General features: G+C 44.9%; 1 protein-coding gene and 1 long non-coding RNA gene across 2 annotated transcripts; both read right to left on the minus strand.

The window, feature by feature from the left end:
* Positions 1-39: 39 nt before the first annotated feature.
* Positions 40-432, minus strand: LOC105315330 (putative protein TPRXL). The gene has a single exon (XM_011409936.1). It carries the CDS (start codon positions 430-432, stop codon positions 40-42), a length of 393 nt encoding a protein of 130 aa, XP_011408238.1.
* A 370-nt stretch (positions 433-802) lies between these two features.
* On the minus strand, positions 803-1,227 carry LOC109589801 (uncharacterized). The gene is made up of 2 exons (XR_002188935.1): positions 963-1,227; positions 803-914 (listed from the first exon to the last, which is right to left on the minus strand). It is a non-coding gene; the product is annotated as an uncharacterized LOC109589801 (long non-coding RNA).
* Between the last annotated feature and the right edge of the window lie 59 nt (positions 1,228-1,286).

Raw genomic sequence — 1,286 nt, forward strand, 5'->3', positions numbered from 1 at the left:
GAGCAATTCATGCAGTGGGAAGCACATAATCCCGCAATATCAAAGGTACATACCTGATAGTGGCGGAGTAGCAGGGAGAGAATGGGCTGTAGAGCTGGCCGGCCGTGAGCCATCAGATGAGGGCGGCAGTGGCGGCTCGCCCGCTCCAGGAGGACGGGAGGCACGACGGAGGGCACGATCAACTCCTCTCTCGATCCCGGCCTCCACAGCAGCGTTTAACACCCGAATGAGGGCTTCAGGTCCAGCTATCGCCTCGGAGCTCGTGCTGCTGGTAGTGATCGGCCGTGAGGAATGGCTGGAAACTGCTGTAGTAGACGAGGAAGAACCCGTAGCTGAGCCAACACTGCCCGCTTCGGTTACTGTGGATGAGCTCGTGCCTGGCGACGACCCAGCGCCAGTACCGCTACTAGTTGTCCCATGAACGGAAGCCATCCTCAGCGCAGAAAGAACAACAGAAAGAAGAGACGGACTTGCAGGACACAAGAGTGCAGATAAGCCTGCAAGACTGGAGCGACTGGCTTGAAATGCTTCAGCAATGCTTCAGCACGAATGAATGCAAACCGCAGTCTGCCGTGACCTTGATCGGGGCTTATATAGGCTGGGTAGGTGTGGTTAACCCCGCTTAAAGCTCCGCCCTAACCGGCAATTTGACAGGAAGTTTTCATCATCAAAACGTCACGTGTAGCCCCGCCCACACACGCAAATAAAATGGCTGAAACTACAATGTGACATGCCGTTAAAGACAGGAATGGATCCAATTATTTGCGTGGGTGCAATCTGCGCATGCGCAGTACTTACTAAATTGTACTTCAATTTATAATGTTCATAACTCAAACAAAAATGTAAAAAAACAGTTCAAACATGAATAAATGCTTGTTTAGCCACACATTTGATTTCAGGTTACTCTGTTGAGTCTACAAGGAATAAGCAATATTAATAATAAATGTAAAAAGTACATGTACTTTGCATTAATGTTTACAAAGAACTTTGTAGCCTATTTTCATCTCTAAAAATAATTTGACAGGAATGTCATTCTACAGATAACGAAAACAAATTTTATACAGCAATAATAGTTTTTACTGACCTGGAATTATACTGGTGTCACATTAAGTAGTGCCAAGGGAAATAAAGAGTTGATAATATATCTAGTCTTGGGGAAATGTTATCTGTTTAACAGAGATAAGTTAAAAATAAACCTTTCATTGCAAATGCCATACACATGGAACTAGATATTTCTGTGGCCCAAAATTTCTGCTAATTATGCAGATTTCAAAAACTGTGAAAAT

The sequence above is a fragment of the Amphimedon queenslandica genome, unplaced genomic scaffold (assembly GCF_000090795.2).
Source record: "Amphimedon queenslandica unplaced genomic scaffold, v1.1 AMPQUscaffold_10863, whole genome shotgun sequence".
Classification (NCBI taxonomy): Eukaryota; Metazoa; Porifera; class Demospongiae; order Haplosclerida; family Niphatidae; genus Amphimedon; species Amphimedon queenslandica.